The sequence below is a fragment of the Garra rufa genome, chromosome 11 (genome assembly GCF_049309525.1).
Source record: "Garra rufa chromosome 11, GarRuf1.0, whole genome shotgun sequence".
NCBI lineage: Eukaryota > Metazoa > Chordata > Actinopteri > Cypriniformes > Cyprinidae > Garra > Garra rufa.
Genome location: NC_133371.1, coordinates 39,050,875 through 39,077,096, shown reverse-complemented (window position 1 = coordinate 39,077,096; position 26,222 = coordinate 39,050,875). Strand labels below are relative to the sequence as shown.

Sequence of the window (26,222 nt, the reverse complement as noted above, 5' to 3'; positions counted from 1 at the left end):
ACTTTTACACAGAAATTGCAACAATTGGTGTAGGATTTAAAAGTTTTCACACAGAAATGGCAATTTGATGTTGAATTTCAGCTGAATGGATGATGTATATATCTCAATTTCAAAAAATTAATCCTTTTGACTGGTTTTGTGGTCCAGGGCCACAATTTTCACACAGAAATTGCAATATTTAGTGTAGGATTTAACAATTTTCACCAAATAATGCAGAATTTGGTTTAGGATTTACAATTTTAATACAGAAATGGCAAAAATTGTTGAAGAATTTAACAGCTTTCACACAGAAAGTGCTAATTTTGTTGTAGGATTTAACCACTTTTACACAGAAATTGCTCAATTTGGTGTATGATTTAAGAGTTTTCACACAGAAATAGCTTTTTATGTTGAATTTCAGCTGAATGGATGAAATATATATATCTCAATTTCAAAAAATTGACCCTTATGACTGGTATTGTGGTCCAGGGTCACAATTTTCACACAGAAATCCTGACATTTAGTGTAGGATTTAACAATTTTAACCAAAAAATGCAGAATTTGGTTTAGGATTTACAATTTTAACACAGAAATGGCAAAAATTGGTGAAGAATTTAACAGCGTTCACACAGAAAGTGATAAATTTGTTGTAGGATTTACCAATTTTCACACAGAGATGGCAAATTTTGTTGTAAGATTTAACCACTTTTAAAAAATTTAGCACGTGCCGTTTACTCTTAAAGGGATAGTTCACCAAAAAAAAAAAAAAAAAAAAAAGCAAATTCTTCTGTTATTAATTACTCACCCTCATGTCGTTTCAAACCCGTAAGACGTTCGTTCAACTTTGGAACATCGTGGTACTCTTCTGAATGTGTGTTGAAGACTGACACAGAAGATGGTTGAATAAAGTCGTTATTTTTGTTTTCTTTGCACACAAAAACTATTCTCGTAGCAGTTTACCCACTGATGAACATAGTCCACTTGGATTATTTACTAGCTTTTCCGTGTCAGTTGCGTTGCTGTCTACACAGGGTCAGAAAGCTCTTGCATATCAACAAAAATATCTTAATTTGTGATCCGAAGATGAACAAAGGTCTTACGGGTTTGAAACAACATGAGAATGAGTAATGACAGTATTTTTAATTTGCGGGTGATGATTTGATTTCATTGATTGATGGCTGATTTGATCCTCACAGTCCTAAAAAAAATATGGTTGCAACTTTAAACCCGTTTTGTGTTCCTTGTCTTTGTCTTTGACGGCTTAAATCTTTGATTCTGAGAACCTGTTCCTCAGGGTTTTCTCAGGTACTCTTTAATAGATAAATAACTCTGGGCTACATGATAATTACAGCTCATGAGCTATTGATTCAAGCAGCAACTGTCGCTGTATCTGAGTGAAACCTGCCAAGAACAGTCACTTTCTGAGTCTTTACATCAGAGTTATGCGTTTGTATAAAGTACACTGATTATAAAAGTTCTTTTCACCATTTTACTAGGCAGTTAGATCATAAATCTGATGTTCGCATTTTACACAAGATCAGGTTTTATTACTCCAAGTTGAAAACTTAATGTTCTCAGAAGGTATTTGATTACCAAGCCCAATTAAATGCACTTCTCACACCTCAAATTTGATGGCGCTAACAAAGACATGCACAATGAGCGGAATAATCTACTAATGACAAGATGTTCTATCTGTGGTATCTGATTTATGAGTTTGGAATGCCCTGGCAACCGTCTGGATCATAACAGAGGCGTTAAAAAATATAAACATTACCTCATGCTTTGTTTTCTCCGATTTGACGGAGAAAAACTTGTTGATTGATTTGTTGTTTCAACGATGACACACAATTATAACAAACTCGCAGTGTTTCAGAACATTCACAGAAACTCTGTCCATACTGTACACTGACTATTTGTTCGAATGCATTTCTTTTCAGAATTGACAGTAATCAAGTGCAGTTAATTTCCTCTTGAGAAATGAGTGTTTGGTTCAGTTTTAGAGTGTTTGATTGCGTTTGATTGCTGTATATATGTGCATACTTTAATTAGACCTCTTCTCAGCACAAGTGCATTACGCAAGCAAACCCTTGACAACTCATATGTCAGTTGATGCTACACACTCATGCAAGACCACCAAACGCACATAGTCACTCATTTACACCAGCAGAAGCAAAGAAAAAAGAGAAGGAGAGAGTATGACAGCAAGAATGACATAATTTAACAGATGTTTCTTTGACATAAAGCATAGAGGAAACGCTCATTGAACTTTGTACCACTCATTTCCTCTCAGTAACAGAAATATCCTGTGAAATATGCGTACAACACTCTACAAATGTTCTATACACTGTCAAAATCCATTGCCTTTAACTATATGTTAGTGATAGGCTTATATTGAAAGATATTGAAATAAAATAATTAATATATGGGAACCAGTCATAAGTAGCATGGGTAAATTTGTAGAAATAGCCAACAATACATAATATGGGTCAAGATTATCAAGTTTTGTTTCATTAGGATATTAAATAAAGATTATGTTCCATGAAGAAATTTCCGACCATAAATATATCAATATTTCATTTTTGATTAGTAATATGCATTGCTAAATTTTAATTTGGACAACTTTAAAGGCAATTCTCTCAATATTTAGATTTTTTTCCACCCTCAGATTCCAGATTTTCAAATAGTTGTATCTCGGCCAAATATTCTCCTATCCTATGTATCAAATATTCTCCTATCCCATGTATAAATCTCAATGTCACATACTGTATTGGCTTGTAGTAATGAATAAATAAGCTTTCCATTGATGTATTTTTTGTTAAGGCTATAACAATATTTGGCCGAGATGCAACTATTTGAAAGTGCTTTGAATTCCCATTTTGAATCAAATGATTCGCGATACGTGCTTTAAAGTCCTGTTCTGAACCAAATGACTCACCAAACGCCCTTTGAATTCCCATTTTGAATCAAATGATTCATGATACGCGCTTTGAATTCCCATTCTGAATAAAATGATTCATGATACATGCTTTAAAGTCCTGTTCTGAACCAAATGACTCACTAAACACCCTTTGAAGTCCTGTTCGGAATCAAATGATTCGCCATATGTGCTTTGAATTTTCGTTCTGAATCAAATGATTCGCCATACACGCTTTGAATTCCCGTTCTGAATCAAATGATTCGCCATATTGCTTTGAATATTTCGTTCTGAATCAAATGATTCGCCATACGCACTTTGAATTCCCATTCTGAATCAAATGATTCACGATACGTTTTAAAGTCCTGTTCTGAACCAAATGATTCGCGATACATGCTTTAAAGTCATGTTCTGAACCAAATGACTCACCAAACGCCCTTTGAAGTCTTGTTCTGAATCAAATGATTTGCCATATGTGCTTTGAATTTTCGTTCTGAATCAAATGATTCGCCATACACGCTTTGAATTCCCATTCTGAATCAAATGATTCACAATACGTTTTAAAGTCCTGTTCTGAACCAAATGATTTGCGATACATGCTTTAAAGTCATGTTTTGAACCAAATGACTCACCAAACGCCCTTTGAAGTCTTGTTCTGAATCAAATGATTTGCCATATGTGCTTTGAATTTTCGTTCTGAATCAAATGATTTGCCATACACGCTTTGAATTCCCATTCTGAACCAAAAGACTCACTAAACACCCTTTGAAGTCCTGTTCTAAATCAAATGATTCGCCATATGTGCTTTGAATTTTCGTTCTGAATCAAATGATTCACCATACACGCTTTGAATTCCCATTCTGAATCAAATGATTTGCGATACATGCTTTAAAGTCCTGTACTGAACCAAATGACTCACCAAATGCCCTTTGAAGTCCTGTTCTGAATCAAATGATTCGCCATATGTGCTTTGAATTTTCGTTCTAAATCAAATGATTCGCCATATTGCTTTGAATATTTTGTTCTGAATCAAATGATTCGCCATACACGCTTTGAATTCCCATTCTGATTCAAATGATTCGCGATACATGCTTTAAAGTCCTGTTCTGAACCAAATGACTCACCAAACGCCCTTTGAAGTCCTGTTCTAAATCAAATGATTCCCAATACGCACTTTGAATTTTCGTTCCGAATCAAATGATTCGCCATACACACTTTAAATTCCCATTCTGAATCAAATGATTCACGATACGTTTTAAAGTCCTGTTCTGAACCAAATGATTCGCGATACATGCTTTAAAGTCATGTTCTGAACCAAATGACTCACCAAACGCCCTTTGAAGTCTTGTTCTGAATCAAATGATTTGCATATGTGCTTTGAATTTTCGTTCCGAATCAAATGATTCGCCATACACGCTTTGAATTCCCATTCTGAATCAAATGATTCGCGATACATGCTTTAAAGTCCTGTTCTGAACCAAATGACTCACCAAACGCCCTTTGAAGTCCCATTCTGAATCAAATGATTTGCGATACATGCTTTAAAGTCCTGTACTGAACCAAATGACTCACCAAATGCCCTTTGAAGTCCTGTTCTGAATCAAATGATTCGCCATATGTGCTTTGAATTTTTGTTCTAAATCAAATGATTCGCCATATTGCTTTGAATATTTTGTTCTGAATCAAATGATTCGCCATACACGCTTTGAATTCCCATTCTGATTCAAATGATTCGCGATACATGCTTTAAAGTCCTGTTCTGAACCAAATGACTCACCAAACGCCCTTTGAAGTCTTGTTCTGAATCAAATGATTTGCATATGTGCTTTGAATTTTCGTTCTGAATCAAATGATTCACCATACACGCTTTGAATTCCCATTCTGAATCAAATGATTTGCGATACATGCTTTAAAGTCCTGTACTGAACCAAATGACTCACCAAATGCCCTTTGAAGTCCTGTTCTGAATCAAATGATTCGCCATATGTGCTTTGAATTTTCGTTCTAAATCAAATGATTCGCCATATTGCTTTGAATATTTTGTTCTGAATCAAATGATTCGCCATACACGCTTTGAATTCCCATTCTGATTCAAATGATTCGCGATACATGCTTTAAAGTCCTGTTCTGAACCAAATGACTCACCAAACGCCCTTTGAAGTCCTGTTCTAAATCAAATGATTCCCAATACGCACTTTGAATTTTCTTTCCGAATCAAATGATTCGCCATACACACTTTAAATTCCCATTCTGAATCAAATGATTCACGATACGTTTTAAAGTCCTGTTCTGAACCAAATGATTCGCGATACATGCTTTAAAGTCATGTTCTGAACCAAATGACTCACCAAACGCCCTTTGAAGTCTTGTTCTGAATCAAATGATTTGCATATGTGCTTTGAATTTTCGTTCCGAATCAAATGATTCGCCATACACGCTTTGAATTCCCATTCTGAATCAAATGATTCGCGATACATGCTTTAAAGTCCTGTTCTGAACCAAATGACTCACCAAACGCCCTTTGAAGTCCTGTTCTGAATCAAATGATTCGCCATACGCACATTGAATTCCCATTCTTGATCAAATGATTTGTGATACGTGCTTTAAAGTCCTGTTCTGAACCATTCATTATCTAGTACTTGCCTAAAAAGGAAGGTATATATAATGTGCATTGTTAACAGATTACACAAATCGCACTCTGCATATTGTAAAATGCAAATTTATCTCACTTATTTAGTTGACAGTTTTGCTTATTTACTAAAGGTCTCAGCTATGAACAATAGTTTTACACATTATACCATGTTTAAATCAATGAAACAGATTTTTTCCCCCTTGAGCACAGAGATAATGAAATCTGATTTAGTCAAGTCAGATCAAGTGACCTTTATTTATATAGTGTTTTATATAATACAGATTGTTTCAGAGCAACTTTACAGTTATAAACTAGAAAATAGTGATTTAGTGATGTAAACAAAATTCAATTTCGCTGTATAGCGGCTCTGGAAAGACAATAGTAAACAGTCATTATTCAGTTATTTGAGGTTTTGGTTAAAATGAAAGGATTTTAGCTTTTAGCTTTCTGAATATTTTATTTTTATTTGAACAGACACAGTTTTGTCTAAGAAGAAGCCTGTTTGTGTGTGAGCGTTCACTGAAGTGATGGTGAGATGAATTCCATGGTGTTTCGAGTGTGTCTGAGTGTGTAAAAGGCATTCTGAGTGTTTTATAGTCATGGTGCCAAATGGAAACACCACAGCCACTCGAAACCCGAGTGAGAGATTCACTCTGGTTCTCTCTTTCTCCTCTTCTCTTACTGACCTCTTTTAAGTCATCTCAACCTTTCTTCAATCTGGTCTTCTCTTCTCCTCTGTGGCACTCCACAGGTTTTGTCTTTCCTTTCTCACACTTTCCTCTTTCACTCTTTTCTCTCTGCCGTTCCTCCTTTTTTCCCCTCAGGCCCTTTAAAAAACTCTTGTCACACTGAACTCATTCTGACATAGAAATACATTATGTGTGTATGTATATAAGTTTAAGTAAGCTTTAAGCTTTCCATTGATGTATGGTATGACAATATGTGTCCGAAATACAACTATTTGAAAATCTAGAATCTGAGGGTGCAAAAAAATCTAAATACTGAGAAAATTGCCTTTAAAGTTGTCCAAATGAAGTTCATAGCCATGCATATTATTAATCAAACATCAAGATTTAATATATTTACGGTAGGAAACTTACAAAATATCTTCATGGAACATGATCTTTACTTAATATCTGAATGATTTTTGGCATTAAAAAAATATATATAATTTTGATCCATACAATTGTTTTTGCCTACTGCTACAAATATACCTCTGCTAGACTTGTTTTGTGGTCCAGGGTCACATTTATTAATGTTTACTTTTGTATGATATATACTCCTGTGTTGTAAAATATGAATCTGGGTCGTGATGCAAAACTGCAGGCTTAGAAACCATGTTTGCATCCAAAAAGCGATGTGGACGATGTTGCTGACTATTCTATTCCACACTGTGTGTGTGCTTCATCTACTGCTCTTTTTGCCTTAACTTAATACAACATAACACACACACACACACACACACACACACACACACACACACAATCATAAGTTACAATAATTGTCCAAACACTTCTCAACTGTTATTAATGTTCCTCTGGAGAACAATTTAAGTGTGACGGCAGGGAAAATCTTACTTCCCTTAAGGACAAATGCTGTAATTACAGCTTGCTGGTCCCGTCACACATTTTCTGTTTTCGTGGCTTTACACCACACACCAACTAACAGAACAAACTTAAGACTCATATACTGTATAATAATGGACTAGGAGACCCATTGACTCTGACACGTTTGACATTTTATTCAAACAACAGTGCATTAGATTTAGTCTTAGTGACTAAAAGGAATAGTTCACCCACAAATAGAAATTCTGTTGTTCATGTTCATGTTGTTATAGACCTGTATGACATTCTTGTGGAGAATATATGTTAAGAGCAGGCTTGTGCACAATTCAGAATTTCAAAATTGGCCGCCACTCAATTCATGAGTTGGAATTTGAATTGAATTGACTCCGCCCCACAGGAAGTTGAATTTGAATTGGAGTTGGAATGACAGGAAGTGGAATTAAATTCATGGCAATTCAAAGACATTCCACACAGTCATACAACAGAAAGAATGTGTTGAATCTCACATACAATTACATTAATTTAGTAACTGAATAGCATAATTTCATTACACATAACTAGTCACTCCTCAACCCTGCATACATTTTGTTCCAACATATAGATAATGATCAAATTCTTGAAATAAATTACTCCCTCAATGTTTGATTAGTTTTGTTCATTTCAAAGTAATCAAATAACACAAAGTCGCTGTAAATGCAGTTGTCATTTATTCCAATGCAAAACTCATTGAGCAACACTGTTGCATCTAATTCTCAAAATTACAATTCCAATAAATCAAACTTAATTATGTGTTCTGTGACTAGAGCTTTTAACATCCATTGCTGGGGGGAAACATTTCCTGTTAATGTAATCTGTACAAGTAGTTCAAACTAATATCATTTATAGAATATGTAATGAAATCATATCTGACATATATTGTAAAGCTTCATTGTTAAACACTTCGCTTATGTATATGAATTTCTTTGAATTTGTATTGAATTGCAATTCTGCTTCCTTTAATTCAAATTCGAATTGTAATTCTAGATCCTGTTTTTAACATCAATTCAAATTCAAGAATTGAATTGGAATTTAGGAGTCATTCTCAATTCAATTCTGAATTGTGCACAAGCCTGGTTAAGAGATGTACACTATCAGACAAGAAGCAACAAAAGCTGTCACTGTACCTTTTTTCTGAGAGTATATAAAGATGTAAGGCATCATATTCAAAGTGAATGCATGACAATTCCTCCAAAAGGACTTGAAAGCACAATATATGTGTTCAACACAACTCATGCACTTTATGATATGATACGTTTGTTTGAGGAACAAACCAAAATGATCAGTTATTATTAACTGGAAATCCACTGTAGCCCTCAGATACCATCTCTGCATGAACACTGCATGTCTTCTAAAGACTTTTTATGTGTTTTTTTGTGGCTTGACAGTCACTGTAGAATGAGTCTGAGCGTGAGTAAATGAAGACTGAAATGTTATTTTGGTTAAGCTTTTGCTATAATAAATAAGTAAACAAATAAAATAAGAAATCTGTAGCAAATGTGGCCCATCATTATCTTGAAGCTACCTGAAACTTATTTATGTAAATGAGCTTTGTTTACTCTAATAAACTACATAAGAAACAAAAGCAAAATCCATTAGCAAATTTCTGTGTATCCATGAGCACCGCCAGCTTTCCCAGCTGTGCTCTAGCCAAAACCACAGTCACACGTCTCACACACAGTAGAGCAGAGCTGCCGTCCCTGCTGAGCTGTTCGCTGTCAGAGCCAAAGTCCATCTATCTGTCTCCTTCTCAACCATATAACTCTAAAAAAAATGAAGATGAGGTCGGAAAACATCAGGTTTTATGTATTATGGGCCATATTTGAAAGCTCAGCAAATGGGTGTTAATTTTTCTGTCAACTTTTGCTTTTGAAGTTTGTAGGAGACCCAATAAATCTTATACACTTTATTCACTTTTTCCCCACAGAAATGCTGGAGTCCAACAACCTGCTCACTTTCAACGGATTGGCCAACAGCTCTGCCTATCACACCTTTTTATTGGACGAGGAGAGAGGTCGGCTCTTTGTGGGGGCAAAAGACCATGTGCTGTCCTTCAACTTGGTGGACATCAATCTGGACATGCAACTGGTAAGAAGATGATCTACTAAATCAATCAGGGAAACATTAGCCAATTTGGCCACAAAGTACCTTTTGTGAAACAGATGTTTAAGGTTCTTTATGGAACCATTTAGAGAAAAAAGGCTCTTCAAAGGTCGTTGTGAAGCACCTTTATTTTTATTATTTTTTTAAGAGTGTACTTGGTTGTAGGGAATCCCTGGATAATTAGATTAAGTTTAGGGTACATCTCTCAGACACTAAACAAACAGAGACAGATAACTGAACAGAATATTTTTCAAAGAATCTGATGAAGTCTGACAGTAATTGTCTTAGAAAGGATGTTTTGATAGCGGTCATGCTCACACAATTTCTCACAAGTCACTGATAGTCTAACAGTTAGCAGTTTTAAAGCTTAAATACTTAAGGGGACCCCATGTATTAAGACTTGTATGGCTTAATATAATCTAAATGATGTCTCTTACTGAAATATGTAGTAGAAAACCCATGAAAGATTTACGTTGTTTCAAAAAATCCACATTGTTTTATACATATTTTGGATTATGGGGGCGCTATTATTTAGATGACGGGAAATGGTTGCACTCTGTGAGCTACTGGCGCTACCTGCTGCTATTTTTACCGTAACACAACTCTGAAAAAAAATGCTACGATGCCACATTGTGTGACTTTTGGTTGCAGTTTTCTGTCAAAAGGCAACAAGAGAAGCAATGTAAGTCTTTAATGCTTTCCTAGCAATAAGAAGAGGGGAAAACAACGGGAAGATGTCTGTGGACGAATAAAACTTTCTAAAGACTTCCTAAAGTCTTTGTTCTCTCCGCTTCAGCCCTGATGCCTTTGAGGCTTATAATAGACCATAACTACTAGAAGAGCTTACAAATGGCAGAGACAAGAAACGCTAGATACCGTCCTGGCAGGATGTAAACATGGCAAAGCTTGTCATTGCGCCGCAGCCACTAAAGGAGTTTCTCAGTGCGGATTTTGTGAGGAAAAATTGATGGCATGACAGTTTTAAGCCTATGCATATATCCATTGCCACTTGTAAGTGTTTTCAGTATCTATGGTCATTGTATCAGTTTTTTTATTTTCCAAGTTGTGTTGTGGTAAAAATAGCAACAGGTAGTGCCAGTAGCTCACCGAGTGCAACCAATTCACGTCATCGAAATAATGGCGACCCCTACAGTCCAAAATATCTATAAAACAAACAAAAAAATGGCTGGCCTTTAAAAAAATTGCTTTTTAAATCCCTCAGTATGCCATATTATCACCGAATCTCAGATTAAATCGTTTTGTCAAATTGTTATCTTTCAGTTCGCACAGGTTTTGTATTTCATTTTGGAACTGATTAATCGTAGGCCTCATTTACTCTGAGTTTTTGAGGAAAAAAAGCATTATTTGTCAATATTTCTGGGAATATTCACCCCAAAACTGATGTGTATGTATGTGTTCAGAACAACGTGCAATCAATCAGTTCCAAAAAGACATACAAAACCTGTCATAATTGGAAGAAAACAAGTTAATAAAAAGATTACATCCAATATTTGGTAACAAAGCATAATGGTAAATGTATAAGAAGTTTTTGATTAGGAGTCAATAGGTTTTAGACCAAAGCATTTTTGTGGGGGAAAAAAATCCTCTCTGGGTCAAAATGACTGGTACAAAACATGAAGGATATACATACAAGTTATATATAAAATAGCTGTACTTGCTATTTAAACATACATGGTGTCTCTCTTTCTCTCTCTCATTCTCTTGTTCTCTCTCTCTCTCTGTCTTATACACACAAACACGAACACATCAGCACACAGGGGGATCTGTTTCCAGCGAAAAGAGTATGAATATTTCAGAGCAAAGCTGTCATACTGATCACATAGAGTCTGGCTGAGAGCTGCTATCCGTTCACCTGGATAAATAATGAACAAAATAAACGTAGCAAAGTACAGACAAACGGCGCCAGGGCAAAACCACAGCCCACTTTAGCCTATATACAACTTTAGAAATGTAACCTTCACCGAACAAAAGTAATATAAATGTTACCGTATGAGGAAACGCGGGATATCGGGATATATATATCCTGAAGAATTTACTTTAATCAGCTACTCTGTAAAAAGCTGTTGACACAAAACATGTTCTCTATATATGCCTGAATGAGGTTTATAGAGATGTTTCCATTGGTCATTTCATCCCATTCTAAATTAAAAAACTGGGTCAACTAATTCAGTTATTGTCAGGAATAGCTACGTATACTATGCCACATTTATAACACGGGTCTAATGAGGGCAACTTGTACCACTACCAAAGAAAACTTTCTTCCGCCATACCAACGTCCAAGAGCGAATATTCAGTCTCTTTCTCTCCCTTGGAAACACAGAAACACAATTTCACTCAGCCCTTATCTGATCAGGATGCAGTTTCACACGTTCACAGCCATCAGACAGGAGCTCCATTACAGCACACTGAACTCTCTCCAGCCACAGGGAGAACGAACTCGCTGTGACAGCAGTCCCACAGAAACCTTGTACTTCCCACTAATACAATTCCATTACACTTTCCACTGAAGACATTATGCATGATTCCTAGGATTTACACAACACTTCTGGAATGTTGTGTCTAGACCCTGGCTACCCTAGTGAAAAAGAAGTAGATGTGTCCCTGGTCTTAAGTAGGACGGGTATATTTGTAGCAATATCCAACAATACATTGTATGGGTTAAAATTATCGATTTTTCTTTTATGCCAAAAATCATTAGGATATTAAGTGAAGATCATGTTCCATAAAAATATTTTGTAAATTTCCTACCGTAAATACATAAAAACGTAGTTTTTGATTAGTAATATGCATTGCTAAGAACTTCATTTGAAAACTTTAAAGGCGATTTTCTCAGTATTTAGATTTTTTGCACCCTCAGATTTCAGATTTTCAAATAGTTGTATCTTGACCAAATATGATCATCCTAACAAACCATACATCAATGGAAAGCTTATTTATTCAGCTTTCAGATGCTATATAAATCTCAGTTTCAAAAAATGTACCCTTATGACTGGTTTTGTGGTCCTGGGTATACTATGCATAGTTCAAAAATATTTAAACATATTTACTGACATCGCTCAAGACTTACTGATCTAAAAATTATAATTAAACTTTTTTTGCAGTACTTGTGCACAATGCACATTTCTTAACATTAAGCCTAAAATGTGTTTCAGTATCACTGTTGATGAGGATTGTATGATCTTTGAATAATATCAGTCTTTAAATGCAAGATATTTAAAGTGTACCTGAAGTATACTTGCAATAGTTTCATTTTAGCACAATCAAATATAATTAAGTAATAAGTATGTCTTTAGCTGGACTTCAGCACTACTTCCACACAATTCAAATACATTAAGTGCAAAATTAGTTGTTCCAATTTAGAAGGCTTTAAGTATACCAGTTTAGTATACTAAAAGTACAATTGCAGGGTATTTTTACGAAGTACAGTCATAAATATGTAAATGTATTTTTAGAATACTTTACATTAAAAAAAATGTATTTCAAATACATTTTAGTATATTTATTTTTCAATAGGGTAATGCAATAGCTAATATTGATCTATACAGATTTGTGTTAAAGAATAGTGTATATTTTGAAGCTTTGGGACAGGCATGTTTTTTAGAACGTTTTTAAAATTATGATGTTTATGCATACCATTTTGATAAATTTAAGTACATATTACATTACAAATACATTTTATTTAATTATTTATAAATTAAATTAATTCTTTAATTAAGCAAGGATGCATTCAATTTGTTAAAAATGACAATAAAATATTTATAATATTACAAATTTCTACCTGAAATTAATTTTCTATTCATCAAAGAGTCCTGAGGGAAAAAATGTTGCCCCCCCAAAAAAAAAAAAAAAAAAAAAAATTTAAGCAGCTGTTTTCAGCATTGGTAATAATATGAAGCTGAATGACTTTCCTTTTTTTATTACTAAACATGTTGTAATAAATTATGAAATTAATTATATATGGTATAATAATATTACACTCCAAATGCTTTTTTTAGATTGCTAAATCTGATTCAAAATGTTTAGCAATGGCATGTGACCTTGATGTGATGTGTGTGCATTGCATGCTGGGAGACTCAAATTGTAATATTATCCTGCTAAACTTGTTGCTATTTATAGTTTTAACATATATGTAGTGAGAAAAGTAATATTTATGTGCGTAAAGGTTTAGTTCACTTTCAGAAGAAAAATTTCCTGATAATTTACTCACACTCATGTCATCCAAGATTCATGTCTTTCTTTCTTCATTCGCAAAGAAATTAAGGTTTTTGAGGAAAAAATTCCAGGATTTGTCTCCATATAGTGGACTTCAATGGAGATCAACAGGTTGAAGGTCCAAATTGCAGCTTCAAAGGGCTCTACACGATCCCAGCTGAGGAATAAAGGTCTTATGTAGTGTAACGATCGTCCTTTTCTAAAACAAAATTAAAATGTATATACTTTTTAACCACAAATGCTCGTCTTGCACTAGCTCGACTGCACACATTACGTAGGAAAGGTTGCGTGTGACATAGGCAGAAGTACAAAGACAAAAAACTAACCACGCGTGACCTTTCCAATGTTAGTCATGGTAGTGCAAGACAAGAATTTGTGGTAAAAAAGTATATAAATCTTGATAGATAAGACCCTTATTCCTCAGCTGGGATCATGTAGAGCCATGTATTGAAACTGCAATTTGGACCTTGAAGTCCACTATATGGGAGAAAAATCCTTCTTTTTGACTGAAAGACATGATCATCTTAAATAACAGGGGTGAGTAAATTATCAGGACATTTTTATTTTGAAAGCAAGCTAATAATTTAAAGGACAACAAGAAGCTTTCAACAATATATTTACCAGTATTCTTTCTCCTTTAACATCCTCTCTCTCTCTTTTTCGCTGACCGGTAGATATCCTGGCCTCCTTCACCTTCTCGACGAGATGAATGCAAGTGGGCTGGGAAGGACGTCCAGGTAAGTGCTTCTCTTTCGCTTAAATGTTTTTTTTCCCCCGATCCTCTCTCTTCTGTCCTTTCCACAACCCTGAGATCTGTCAGATAGACACTGATGCAGTGAACTGCTTGTTTGTCTGCACAGTTCCACTTCTCTCTGCTTCATCTCTCATATGTCTCACTTTGTACTATTCGATCAGCATGATGAAACTACTGTACATAAATAATTACACAAAAATCTGTAGCTGTGAACAGAGCAGTTATCTGATCTAGTGTTTCCTGAGCAGCAAATGAGCTTATCAGAATTTCTGAAGGGTCATGTGACACTGAAGACTGGAGTAATGATGCTGAAAATTCAGCTTTGCATCACAGGAATAAAGTACTTTTCAAAATTTATTTTAAATTGTAATATTTCACAATATTTAACAGTATTTTTGATCGAATAAATGCAGCCTTGATGAGCATAAGAGGCAAAAACAATGAAAAATAGTACTGACCACAAACTTTTGAGCAGCAGTGAATGTTTACACAGTACGTCAGCTTTCAAAAGAGCAATAAAAATGCTTTTTTCCATTATATATGTCTTTTATTGAAAGTAAATGTAATATTTGAGACGGATCCAAAATCAAGACACTATTGGTTTGCTTTTGAAAAGGAACCTTTTGGTTCTGAGAAGGTGAGGCTGAGCTTGTCTGTCATCCGTCTTTTGCTTTCGCAAACAAAGTTGAAGGTTTCTCCCACAAGATCAGCTCAGCAGATGTCAATGGAAGAATGAATCAAAACCAAATCACTGAATTGTGGGACAACGGTGTGTAAACACTTTCCAGCCTGAGCTGCCATTTGCTCTCATAAATTCCATCGCAGATCCTGCCCGAGGCGCTGCCTTGAACATATAGGGCCATAGAAAGCGGCCCTTGGCGCTGTTAGCATCATAAAGAATCTATAAGGTTGGTTGGGTTTCAAAAGCGCTTATTTGAATTGCAATAACATGCATTGTGTGAGATTTTGATGTAAACATGGTTTGGATGAATAGCAGGGTGCTCACTGAAAGATGGCTTTTATGTGAGAAGAGGGGTGCCGCTGAAAAGAGACAGATTGACTGAGGCCTGTTCTTCTTATAGAGAGGTTGACTCAAGCTTGTTTGAAGTGAGTGGGACTATGTCAATTTAGGGCCCTTTTGAGGGCCAATGGAGGCAGAAAACTGCTGGGCCTGTTGAAGGATCTCAGATGCAATTTGTAAGAAACAAAAAGAGAGTGAGATCAATGCTTATGAAGCACAAGTCTTCACAAAAACATCCATTTATGTTGGTGGCGGTGCTGCATGTTAGGTCAAATTAGACAAGTGCTTTAAATCCGTCTGCAGGCTTTGAAATAAATAACTTTAACATGAAAAATAAAATGAATTCAATTTAATTGAATTAAAAAATTAAAGTTTCATTTAATATAATTTTAGTTATTTTATCCACAATTTGTAACAAACAAAAATGCTTCTAGAGACTTTGAAATAAATAACTTTAACATAAAAAATAAAAGGAATTCAGTTTAGTTAAAAATAAAAAATAAACTTTAATTTTATTTTATTTTAGTTATTTTATCCACAATTTCTAATAAACAAAAATGCACATAGAGACTTTGAAATAAATAACTTTAACGTAAAAAAAGGAATTCAGTTTAGTTAAAAATAAAAAATAAACTTTAATTTTATTTTATTTTAGTTATTTTATCCACAATTTGTAACAAACAAAAATGCTTCTAGAGACTTTGAAATAAATAACTTTAACGTAAAAAAAGGAATTCAGTTTAGTTAAAAATAAAAAATAAACTTTAATTTTATTTTATTTTAGTTATTTTATCCACAATTTGTAACAAACAAAAATGCTTCTAGAGACTTTGAAATAAATAACTTTAACGTAAAAAAAGGAATTCAGTTTAGTTAAAAATAAAAAATAAACTTTAATTTTATTTTATTTTAGTTATTTTATCCACAATTTGTAATAAACAAAAATGCACCTAGAGACGTTGAAATAAATACTTTTAACGTAAAAAAATTTCAAATGAATTCAGTTTAATTAAATTTAAAAATTAAAGTATAATTTTACCTAATTTAATTTTAGTTATTTTATCCACAATTTGTAATAAACAAAAATGCATCTGGAGACTTTGAAAAATAACTTTAACATAAAAAAATAATATTAAAATGAATTTAATTTAATTTAATTTTAGTTATTTTATTTACAATTTGTAATTAACAAAAAGAGAGTAAGATCAATGCTTTTGAGACCTTCAAGTCTTTACAATAGATTAGGTTAAATTAGAGTGTTTTAAATGCATCTGTAGACTTTGAAATGAATAACTATTGGAAATAAATGGACATGTTTTTAATTTAATTTCATTTCATTTCATTTCATTTCATTTCATTTCATTTCATTTCATTTTAGGTATTTTATTTCATCCACAATTTATAATAAACAAAAAGAAAACAGAGACACAAGTCTTCACAAAAATTAGGTCAAATTAAAAATCAAAAGTTTTTAATCGCACCAGTAGACTCTAAAATAAATAACTGTAACATAAAAAAATATATTTTATTTTAATTTAAAATGTAATTTAATTTTAAAGTGTTTTAAATGCATCTGTAGACTCAGAAATAAATAACTTTAAATTAAAGTATTCAATTAAATAAAAATTTAAATTAAATGCATGTAAATAAATGTTTTTAATTTAAAATAATTTAATGTAATTCAAAGCTTATACTTAATTTAATTTCATTCATCCACAATTTGTAATAAACAAAAAAGAGAAATGCTTTTGGAACTTTTAAGTCTTCACAAAAATGACATTATGTCAAATTAGACACGTGTTTTAAATGCATCTGTAAACTCTGAAAAAAAACCTTTAACATTAAAAATAAAATGTATTTAATTTATTATTACTTATTATTATTTTTATTTTATTTCATCCACAATTTATAATAAATTGTAATATTTAATTTAAGTGTTTAATTAAAATTTTAAAATGTAAATTAATAAAAATTTTTTTAGATAAATGCTTTTGAGACACAAGTCTTCACAAAAATTAGTGTAACTCTGGAAAAAAAAAGTGTTTTAAATGCATCTGTAGACTGTAAATAAATAACTTTAAATTAAAGTATTAAATTAAATAAAATTTTAAATTAAATTCATGTAAATAAATGTTTTTAATTTAAATTAATTTAATGTAATTTAAAACATATTTAATTTAATTTTTTTTTTATTAAAATTTTAATTTAATTGATTTTTTTTTAGATCAATTTAGGACACAAGTCTTCACAAAAAAAGATTAGGTCAAATTAAAGTGTTTTAAATGCATCTGTAGATTTGTCACGGGTGCGTGCAGGAGTTGACGAGACGGACGACAGGAATTACAAAATACAATATATTTAATATAAATCTTCGACTGGAACAGGGCAGGAACATCACACACATCTATTCACACAAAAGGACCGACAAAGAACAGAACTCAAACACATGCTTATAAAGACAGACTAATTACGGGGACACAGGTGATACAGATGACAAGGACTAAACCAAAGCAGACAGATTAACGGGGGAAGACAATGGGAGAAACCAAATACATGACATGACTAAGACATAAACTGACAGAACTGTAACATTACACCCCCCTCCGGAAAGGCGCGTCCTCGCGCCGTAGAAAAAACGAAAAAACGAGAGGGGCGGAAAACCAGGAAAACAGAGTCAATAAGGGAGGGGGCTCAGGCGGAGGACGCAACCCCCGGAGGAGGACCAGAACACAAGTCCAGGAAACAAAAAGGACAGTCCAAGGGGGCGACGACGGTGGGAGGAGCCAGGGAACACACAGGAGGGACCTGGAGCAGGGGAGCAGGACCCAGATCGCAGCCAGGATGACGGCCCACGGAGGAGCCGACGGAGGGAGGAGCCATGGTGGAGGACGGACCGCCGACTCCGTGGGGCCGACCGACAGAGGCAGAGCAGCTGGCAGAGGAACCCGAGGCGGAGATGGAGAGCCGAAGATCCAGGGCGACACCGCGGATCCGGAGGGCCAAGGCGGAACGGGCTCTGGCGGCCGAGGCGGAGACGGAGTCCCGGAGATCCGCGGCGGAGCCGGAGCGACAGAGGATGGAGGCTGTGCCCGCAGGAAGGAGGAGTCCCAAGGAGCCGGTGGGACGGCGTGACGAGGCGCAGCCGGAGGAGCAGAGTCCTGAGGATCCGATGGGGTGACGACTGACCAGGGCGGAGCCGGAAAGACGATGGAGCCCGGTGGAGCTGGTGGACCGACGGGCGACGGTGGAGAGGAGGGCGCTGAGAGCCGTGGTGGAGCCGCAGGGTCGGAGGACCGAGGTGGAGGTCTGGATTCGGAGGCTGGAGGCGGAGCTGAGGGAACCTCCAGCCTTGCCACCGAAGTGAGCAGGCATCCCTGCGGCGAGCCCACTGCAGAGATGGTGGGCTGAGGGTGAGCAAGGAGACTGACTGCTGACTTGGGGAACTTAGGACGGCTGGGCGGAACCAGCGGGGACTCAGGGCGGCTGGGCGGAACCAGCGGGAACCAGGCAGATTTGGACAGATGAGGGCGGGTGGGAGGGAAGTCAATGCGGGTCAGTGGCTCAGAGAAAAAGTCTATTAAATCCGGCGTGTCAATATCCACAGTCTCAGAAACAAAGTCAATTAGTTTATACTCCATAACTTCAGCAACGAAGTCAATTAAGTCCCCAGAGATATCCAGCTCACCCCCAGCGGAGTTGCAGTGGGCAGGGCTCTCCATTTCCCTCCCTAGCTCCACGTCGCAATCCACCGTCAGAGATGTAGAATCCGACTCACGCACCTGATCAGCCGGAGAGGACTCTGGCTCTGTCGCTCGCGGCTCTAGTCCTGCATCCGCGGTGCGCTCGGGTTCCCGCTCTGCATGTCGGGGCGATGGTTGGCTGCTCTCTGGGTTGTGAGCGGGGCTGACGTCCTCCTCGATGAAATCGACAGTCCAGGAAGATCCATTGGACGCCAGCACCCACTCGACGAATCCGGCAAAGCTCTCTCGAGGACCCTCCCCGGACAGCTGCATCTTGATGTGGTCATTAAGTCCGTGGTGGAAGAACGTGCACAAGCAGCTGTCCGGGTAGTGAGTTGATGGAACGAGGAACAGAAAGTCTCTGGTGTGGTCCTCGAGAGAGCGTCTCCCCTGCTTCAGGAGAATGATGGCAACGTTGGGGTCATCCATGAGGAAAAAATATAAAACAAACACTGATACAAAAACGAAAAATAAACGCAGGGAAAGACGCCAGGTACACTTTTGTTGGTCGGTCCTTATGTCACGGGTGCGTGCAGGAGTTGACGAGACGGACGACAGGAATTACAAAATACAATATATTTAATATAAATCTTCGACTGGAACAGGGCAGGAACAAGTCAGGAACATCACACACATCTATTCACACAAAAGGACCGACAAAGAACAGAACTCAAACACATGCTTATAAAGACAGACTAATTACGGGGACACAGGTGATACAGATGACAAGGACTAAACCAAAGCAGACAGATTAACGGGGGAAGACAATGGGAGAAACCAAATACATGACATGACTAAGACATAAACTGACAGAACTGTAACAAGATTTATATATAAATAACTTATTAAATTAAATTAAATTAATGTAAATAAATGTTTTTAATTTAAATTAATTTAATTTAAAAATTATATTTAATTTAATTTATTTTATTTTAATTTAACTTAATTTAATTATTTTATGTGAGATCAGTGCTTTTGCATGTAAGGACAAATTGTGTATTAAATATAAATATTTTTATAAAAAATAAAGATAAATATAAATATAAAAAATTGTATATTAAATATATTTGTAGATTTTGAAAAAAGCCACTTCATCATAAAGTTTTAAAATTTATTTTCAAAGTATTTTATTTGATTTTATTTCAAATAAGGCTTGATCAAAGCCAAGACAGCATTGGCAAAGCAACTTTTAACAATCGTTTTTTAAAATCTGATTTCCTCTTGGTTATTTCGCAAATTAAGAAAGTAAACCAGCAACACTTTAAGTCAAGTACTTAAACTTTAATTAAAACCATATGACCTTATCCTGATGAAGGTGTGTACAGAAACATGTCAGTTTAAATTAAGCTTGAGTTATCCAATTAACAAATGTTTGCTGGTTGCTTGGAGAAATCACCATACAAATTACTCCATATAATTATCAAGTTACATATAATTATAAAGGAATATTAGGCTGGCTAGGTTGGAGAAATGTATCTAAACTTAAGCATCAGTCAGTCATTATTGATGGAGTAGAACAAGCCAAATCTTTGAGTCACATATTACAGGTTGTCATAAATTTCTGTAAATCTTTTCCACATCAGATGAGTCACTTCAGTCCGATCCAGACGAGACTTGCTCAGACACGTGGCTTAACACAACTGAGGAGCTTCTGAACATACGCATACATATTTCCATAGGCAAAATCCCAGTACAGTGAAGCTAACAAACACAAATACACACACACACACACACACACACACACACACACACACACACACACACACACACACACACTAACCCTAAGAGTACAGGCCACTGGGGAGCTCTGGACGGCCATAACAGGATTTCCCTGTTAATGCACTAAACACCCTGCTGAAAAACAACTCCAGCTGTTGTAATATTTTCCTTTTAATAAAGCGCTTTGTGGGAGTGTGTTGGTCAGCTGTTCCGCTGCGTGTCAAATTATGCTGCAGGAGTTTGAAGCACACGGTAATGATATACATTTGCCACAATAAAAACATGAAATAATCGGGTCAGTCAACAGATTACAGCATAACAATCTGCTGACATCAAAAACATATCATTATGCAACATAAACCCATGAGTGAGCCCCTGTAATATTGAAGGTGATAATATGAAGGTAATTATTAGTTAATGTATGAAGTCAGTTCCCCTCAAGTTCACACAGGTGTCATAATCACAGGTTTAGGTCATCGCATCAACTACGTTTCACTGTTGAAAAACAGAAAGTAAACAAATACCTCATCCATCTTCACTACTGTTTAAAGCTTAGGGTCAGCAAAAAGTTTAATTTAATTTTAATTTAACATTATTTTTTAATTTAATTTAAGTATTTTATTTTTATTACTATGTTTTTTGGATTTTTTTATTCCTTTAATTTATTTTATTTTATTAAAGTTTATTATTTTATGTTTTTGTATTTTATGTTATTGTATTTTATTTCACCTTGTTTTATTTTAATAAAATAAATGAAAAAAACATAAGTAAAAAAAAACATAAATTTGATGCATCCTTGCTAAATAAAAGTAAAATATTTGTTGTATTTAATTTCATTTTGTTTTGATTTCTAATTTGAAAAAATATATAAATTGAATGCATCCTTGATAAATAAAAATAAAATATTTTATTTAGTATTTTATTTTATTGTATTGTTAATTTGAAAATAAAAAAAATATTTTGCCACTTTTATAAATGTAATGCATCCTTGCTACATAAAAGTAAAACATTTTATTTAGTATTTTATTTTATTTCCTTTTATTGTATTTTGTTTAAATTGATTGCATTTAATATTATTTTAATATAAAATATTTTATTTTATTTTGTATTGTATTTTATTTGACTTATTATTTTATTTTTAATTTGATCATAAATACAGTAAGACATAAATATAATAATAAAATATCATTACAAAGTAAATTATATTTAGTTTTTTATTTTAATTCATTTATTGTATTTTATTTAATTTTACTATATTTAAGTTTTTTATTAAAAATGATTTTGTAAAATATTTTGTTTTGTGTTTTATTTTATTTAATTGTATTGTATTTCTTGTATTATTTCTTGTATATATAGTAATGTTTTGATTTTAATGCATTCTTGCTAAATTAAAGGAAAAAAATTATTTTGTCGTATATAAATTATTATTTTTTATTTGAATACAAATACAGTAAAACATAAATAAACATAAAATGTATTTTTTTTTTTTTTTTTACTTAACTATTGTATTTTTAAATTGATCATAAATACAGTAAAACATAAATATGGTGAAATATTATTACAATGTAAATTATATATAGAATATATTTTAAAATGTAATTATTATGTGATGGCAAAGCTTTTTCAGCATCATTACTCCAGTCTTCAGTGTCACGTGATCCTTCATTTTTTTGATTTTGTCACTTTTTTAATGCATTTTTTAATGCATTTCATTTGTTTATATATACTGTTACCTAATTCTTTTATTTTTTATCTTGTTGACATGCAGACATAAGTGTGTCTTAAGTGTCCAAATACTATCTGGGGCCACTGTATGCATGTGTATGTGTGTGCGTGTGTGTAGGTGATAAGCTGTGTCTGTCGGCTTTTGTTGACACAGATGGGATGTGTTTATTTATCTGAGCACGCAGTGACCACTGTGAATGAAGGAACACTGATACACCACTGATTTGTTGTTTTGGAAGTTTCTATTAGTAAAATATTAGCTCCATCAATATAAATGCTGTCTTCTGATCTTGATTGATGTTGTTTTGTTCTCTCTCTCTGCAGAAGGAGTGCTCAAACTACATAAAGGTTCTGCAGCCATTTAATCAGACGCACTTGTATGTGTGTGGAACAGGAGCTTTCCATCCCGTCTGTGCTTATGTGGAAGTAGGCAAACGCCCGGAGGTAAATCCATCCCACATCAGTTATTCTCGTTTATCTGCGATTCTATTCACTTTTGATTATTTAGAGGCTTTGGTCACTCAGATAAGAGCTGAAATGATGCTTTCTTGCCAGTATTGAATGGCTTAAAATGTGTTGGAAATTTGATGTTTTATTGTGGACTGTATTTGCATAATTTGTGCCTGTTTTTATCCAGGACAACATCTTTCGGATAGGGTCGTCCAGCTTTGAGAATGGCCGTGGAAAGAGTCCCTATGACCCCAAACTCCTGACTGCTTCCATGCTGATCGGTGAGTGATGATGAATATGAACGACTGATTTTCTGGTTAATATTTAAGTTCATCAAAATCCTAGCAGCCAAAGATAATTTGAAGGGTTTTCAAAGAATTTTAGAGATAGATGTATTTAATATAAACTTAAAGATTGAATGCATGGGTTTTCCTGACTTCACATTTATACATGGGTGGTGTAAAGTCAAATGACTAAATACATTGCCAAATTTGATTAGATTAGACTTAATTGGATTAGATTAGATTCAACTTTGTTATTGTGCAAAGTACAGTCAAATGTCAATGAAATGCACAAGCATCTTACCAGAAGTGCAATTAGTATTGTAAGTATAAAGTATTATAGAATTTATGTTAAAGTGCATTTAAGATGCAGATTGTAGATCAGTCTGTGAAAATAATTAACCCTTAAAGACCTAGAACATTTTTGGGGCACCTGAGGCACCTGTATATTTTTTTGTTTTTTCAGACCTATTCTAGCAGTCAGCATCAATTGTCATATATCATTATAAACATAAGAACTTGAACTTTATGTCTAGCTAATTTAAAATTACAAATTTCCTTTTGTTTTCTCTAAAAATTAGTGAATTTCCAGAATTTTAGGAAAAAACGCTACCAACAATTGGGTGTTTTTTACTGTGTACTCAAACAAAAACTCCTGAAGTTTAGATTCTTTTCTTTAAAAATTTGTATTTAGGTGTTTTACACTTCCAAATAAAATTTTGTCTATATATAACATTCCCCAAGCAAGTTATAGCCAATTATTACAATATTATTTAGGTGCTTTTCAGTGAAAAACAGGCCCATTTCGTTTATTGACAATATAGATCTGTCCAAAAACGTTTCAGGAGTAAAGTCATTGCAGAAACAGTGTTAAATAATAGCAAAACACAGTAAAAAATAATTTACTATTTCATAAATATATTCTTAATCCAAAAGATGAACAATAAACACAAATAGTGTAGAAAGTAGCACAAGAAAAAATGCACAAACTGTCTTGTGCAACAAAAAAATAAATAAACAATCCAAATTATTCACAAACTACACACAAAATGAGAGAGAAATATACAGAGTGCAACCGAAAAAATAGTACAAATAATCTTTAAAAACTATATAATAATTAGTTACATAATATAACAACCAAATAGATGGATCTGCTGGCTGTAGTCTGCGTCGGAATCTATTTTACCGGGACATCGCCTAGTGACCGAAAACCCACATTCCAGTGCTTTATCCGATATCTACTGTTGTTTCATCCTTGTTTTTGGTTTGTTTTATGTCAAAGGGCTCTGTCGTGAGTATTTCTGTACATTTTCAAAGAATGCTGTCATGCAAATGTGTTATTTTGCGTTTGTTTTCATGCACGCAAGACACACTTTGCTTTCACTTTGCGTCTGTTCAGATCTGCAAAGAAACATACTAATCGGTGGTTCAAAAGACCAAAACCTATGTTTATTGGTTGAATAGATGACAGTTTGAACCAATCGGGGCACAGGGGTGGGACTAAGCATCAACAATCGTTCCTGTTTGGCTCAGAGGACCAAAACGTGTTGATTTCATCTGACGAATCAGTGCTGAGGAAATGTGATGACGTAATCACGCTTACTACGGAGCCTCTGAATATCCAAATGAGACAAATGCGATATCACTGAAAAGAGCAGACTCTGTACTTTACGAGACTTTTTAAAGCATTCAAATTGGATTAGCGGTTCAAAAGTTATTAAACATTTAAGACCAATAGTTATTTTTAGCCGCCGGCGGCTGTCTCGGTCTTTGAGGGTTAACAATATTTTTAGAAGATTATTCTAAATCTAGATTATTATTTTATTAGTATTTTATGCAACATTTATTTATTTATTCTAGATTTATTTATTATAATTTCATGCTATTTGTTTTAATTATTTTTCTAATAATATAATTTTTTTTAAAAACAATACATTTTTAAAAGATTATTATGTATTTTATTTAATTAAATTTTTAATTTTACTTATTTTATTTTATTTAACTGTATTTTATTTATTTTTAATTGTATTATTTTATTTTTTTGTATGTTAATTCATTTTATTTTTTATTGCATTTTATTGTATTTATTTTATTTCATTGTGTTTTTTAATTGATTTTTTTGTAATTTTTTAAATCAAATTTGATTGTATTTTATTTTGGTTTATTTGTTATTTTATTTCATTATATTTAATTTTATTGTTTTTTTTTTTAGTTCTTTATTTTTTGTATTTAAACTTAATTTAATTTATTTTTATACTGTTAAATGATTGTAATCAATCAGACATGCTTTTTGATTAATAATTTAATTTAGCCATTAAAAATTAGTTTAGAAAAATTGAAATCGGAAAAAATGCAATACAATGTTTTAAATTATTTTATTTTTAAATTTGTAATTATTTTTTCATTTTATTTTTTATTATTTTTTTTTGTATTTTATTAATTTTTTTATTTTATTATATTTTTTGTATTTATTTATTATTATAATTATTTAATTATTGTATTGTATTTTATTGTATTTCACCTTATTTTTTCAACATTTTGTTTAATTTAATTATTTTATTGTTGTATTTAAATTCATTTTATTTTAATTTATTTATTTTAGAAAATACGTGTGGTTTGTCCAGTGGGGTCCAGGTATGAGACAAAGGATTCAAAATCTAATTTAAAAAGATAAATAAGATAAAACTTGTAGAAAATTTTGGAAAAATGTACATTCATGTCACATTTTTGATTTTAACTTATATTATGCTGATAATATAATAATTACACAGAGATAGTGCATAGGTTTGTCTTCTCAATAGCAGTTGTTACACTTCACTGAGCTTTGTTTGCCACTCTGAAAAATTAATTAAACTATAAACAGATCATAAAGAAGATTTGGCTAGTTAGAGAAAACTAATACAGGTCTGTGTTTGTGTATTTGGTGTGTGGCGGTGCATAATACAAAGTGTGTTTTGCTTTGGTTCATGTGTTGTGAATGGAAACTCAACACCCTTGATTAATGGTCTCTCTTCGAGGATGACCAGTGCAGACTGTTCCTCTGGTTTTGTGCTCTATCTGCAGAGCGTTC

General features: G+C 33.8%; 1 protein-coding gene across 1 annotated transcript in view; it reads left to right on the top strand.

Annotated features, from left to right (window-relative positions):
• sema3ab (sema domain, immunoglobulin domain (Ig), short basic domain, secreted, (semaphorin) 3Ab) overlaps positions 1-26,222 on the top strand; it is a 54,653-nt gene that overhangs the window by 8,296 nt on the left and 20,135 nt on the right. The window contains exons 2-5 of the mRNA XM_073850012.1: positions 9,054-9,214; positions 14,137-14,199; positions 22,746-22,865; positions 23,059-23,152. Coding sequence (XP_073706113.1) covers positions 9,054-9,214; positions 14,137-14,199; positions 22,746-22,865; positions 23,059-23,152 — 438 coding nt within the window. The remainder of the gene's footprint in view (positions 1-9,053; positions 9,215-14,136; positions 14,200-22,745; positions 22,866-23,058; positions 23,153-26,222) is intronic.